The following is a 3,110-nucleotide window of genomic DNA, read 5'->3' on the forward strand; positions in this document are numbered from 1 at the left end:
CTTGGTCCCTCCATGTGCTCTGTCCTCCCATCCCCCACTCCCCAGCTGCCTGCAACCAAACTTCAGTAAAAGATAAAATTTTGAGGATTCCTCCTCCCTGGACACAACTGCACTCCACCCTCTCTGCTCCCCAAATTTCGATGACAACTGAGAAGAGTACCCTTTGCTGTGTTTTCACTTCTCTCTATAAGATTTTTCAGAGGAAATTAGTAAAGAAGGTACACCATAAATATACAACTAAATCCATTCATTCCTTAATTCATTCATATAACACTACTATTGAGACAATACATATAAATGATCTATGATGCAAAGCTGCGGGCTACATGCTTTTGCAACCACCTCAGCCGCTACCATTCCTGTTTTCTTTTTCAATTGAGCATCACCCACCAACAAAAGTGATGAAACAAATACCCCCCTCCCTCCCCACCATCGAAAGTCAAAAAAAGAGTTTCACTTCACATACCCAACACTTACACATACACCCTTTTTACTCTCACCCCTTTTCCCTATTACTTTTAACTTCCCAGATAAAAAAAAAAAGGAAAGCAGCATCTAAAATGGCGCCAAAGTAAAAAATAAAATAAAAATTCCCGACGCGGGAATTTTGAAAAAAAAATTAACGAAATCCTAGACTCTGAAATTCTTCCCGGTGAAGGTTTGACCGAACTGCCAATTGGCTGGAGCGACGTTCCACGAGGTCGAGGTGCGGTGATCGCTGCCGGTGATGCGGAACGACAGCGCCTGGCCTACCAAGACTGCGTTTGATTGCCAGTTCTGGCCCCAGTTACGGCTCATGGTCAACCACCCTGTGTTCGATCCTTTCACGCTCACCTTCACGATGTCACCTGCTCCGGCGACGTTGGTGACCAGGACCAAGTTGAAGTAACGGAAGCCGTTGATTGTAAACCTGATTCCTCCGTGCTTGCGGCATGGCACCCTGTCGTTTAAAAAAAACCCTAGTTTAGTCATTTCCGTTCACATTCTCTGATACCCGACCAGGGCCAGTGGGAACGTGGTTACAAAAGTAAAGTGAGAGGGGGCCATGAAATGAGAAGGGTTAAAAGATAAAAAACACAACCCTACTTAACATTTACGACCAAACTATTCTTGTACTGCTCGGGTTTGGGCCCCCACTTGTTTTTTCCCTTAAATAAATCAGGGACAGAAAAACAGGCAAACGCTCCGGGTCCTCGGGTTTTCGTGATTAGACCCAAGAAATCGGGCACGATCCGGGCGGAGATATGGTAAGCAACTAAGCATGTCTACAGTCTTATCAAGTACTGGGCCAGCCAAATTACACCAAGTCGGCTACGTAAATATGGGACCCATGTAGCAAACTATCCTCTGATTGCCGTAGAGGATGAAGTTTCGAGATCGACGACCCATCGAAAATGCGTTGGAAATTAGACATTTTGTCGGATGAGTTTGGGTTTTTTTGGTATTTCGAATAACATAAAACGTTTTGGGAAAAGGGCGAAGAGTGAATCTCTGCAAGGGATTTGGGGATAGGGCTTGGGACCAGACAAGGATGTGGCCCATACGCGTCAAAACAAAGCGAGAAAAGATATTAGATGCTCACCTTCGATATGCGACGGGAACGATACCGGCACGGTACTCAGCAATCTTTAGGAACATGGGCATGGCCAGATCAAAGTGAGGACGAGGGGGATTGCACCAACCACCGTTGTCGCTGGGGAGAGCGAAGTTCGGGGGACAGAAGTTGGTGGCCGTAATGAAAATGGAGGGGCCGCCGGGGTGGCACCACTGAGGGTCGTTTGCGCATTTGATCTCGAAGCATGCACCGCAGCTCAGGCCATTGTTGAATAGGGCAGTGCTCAGTGCCGCTGTGTTCACGCCATAGCCTTGGCTGTACAGGTTGCCGTACCCACAAGCTCCGCCTGCAGAGAGAAACCAGAGTGTCAAAATATGACTTCGGCGGTCGCAATGTTTTTAAGAGAAATGCGGAGAAAGCGAAGGGGGTTTTTGCGCTACAAAATGCGGTAAAGAATGAAACTAGATTCCGTGAAATCTGCACAATAATGTAAGTCTTGAACTGGTTTAATGGGTTTGCTGATCAGAATGCAACTCTAGACGGCATGTAACAGAGGATTGGGGAAGTGTCAAGGCCAAATGTTAGTCGATCGCTGCACTAATACTCATAGAATTCTCAAAGGGTATGCAGCAGTCGTGGTTGGAATATGAGTAGCCACACGCAGTTCCTTCGCTTGGAAAAGAAACTGAACACGAGAAGGGTTTCTTAGGATTAGCCATGGAATTACTTTAGTGTCCAACTGTCCATCTGGGGGAATGCACAAAGACACTTGGAATTTACTGCACTGAAAAACAAAGAGACACATGAAAATACCGAGGATCTGAGTTCGAACAACACTAGGAAAAGAGGAGAATTAACAGGTGACGGCAAATGTATCGCATTGCAGGAGTATGAATGCAGGGCTTCATAGGATTAGGAGAAGAAACCGAGAAAGCAGTTGAGGCAGTAGTTATCTGCTTTACATACCCATAGTTCCAGAGGCGTCGCTCCCACCGTAGAAAGTAGCATGGGCGTTCTGCCATGGCCCTCCACTATAAACGCCAGGGATTCTGGCGTCGACAAGCGTCAAACACGAGATGAGCAAAAGTAAAAGACTTGAAATCACGCTGGGAGTAGCCATTTCTCGCCCTTGTAAGTGGTAGCAGAGGGAGAGAGAAGAGAAAGAGAGACTGGAGGCTGGTAATGGGATGAAGAGAAGAAGGGAGGAAGGTGGGCTACTTATGGAGGATGCGTGGGATGTAACGCAGGGCAGGGGACGAAATTATTACAACGTAATTAATGCAGTGTGGTATTCTTGTGTGGAGTTAAGTTAAAGAGTTTTAACTCTCCCAAAAATAATAAAACATTTTTATTTTTTATTTCACTTGAAAAAACATTTGACGTTGTAAAAGAGAAGTCAAACATAACGGAAGCGGATTCTCGGTCCATGTTTGAACTGAGACATTGCTCTTATTCTGTTAATTGTTATTCGACCTCATTTTACCAAATTGTCCCTAGGGTAGTGGGATTTCTTCATTCATGATATTTACAACAGTTTCTATGAAAAGCAGGGGTA

At 45.5% G+C, this 3,110-nt stretch overlaps 1 protein-coding gene across 1 annotated transcript; it reads right to left on the minus strand.

Moving 5' to 3' along the window:
- Nucleotides 1–232: 232 nt before the first annotated feature.
- On the minus strand, nucleotides 233–2,842 carry LOC148870550 (expansin-A4-like). Its single transcript, XM_088971558.1, has 3 exons — nucleotides 2,522–2,842; nucleotides 1,583–1,901; nucleotides 233–940 (listed from the first exon to the last, which is right to left on the minus strand). Exons 1-3 carry the CDS (start codon nucleotides 2,673–2,675, stop codon nucleotides 631–633), a joined length of 783 nt encoding a protein of 260 aa, XP_088827684.1. The 5' UTR covers nucleotides 2,676–2,842; the 3' UTR covers nucleotides 233–630.
- Nucleotides 2,843–3,110: the final 268 nt, after the last annotated feature.

The sequence above is a fragment of the Nelumbo lutea genome, chromosome 2, assembly GCF_056320005.1.
Source record: "Nelumbo lutea isolate HS-2025 chromosome 2, American lotus-T2T, whole genome shotgun sequence".
In the NCBI taxonomy this organism is placed as follows: Eukaryota; Viridiplantae; Streptophyta; class Magnoliopsida; order Proteales; family Nelumbonaceae; genus Nelumbo; species Nelumbo lutea.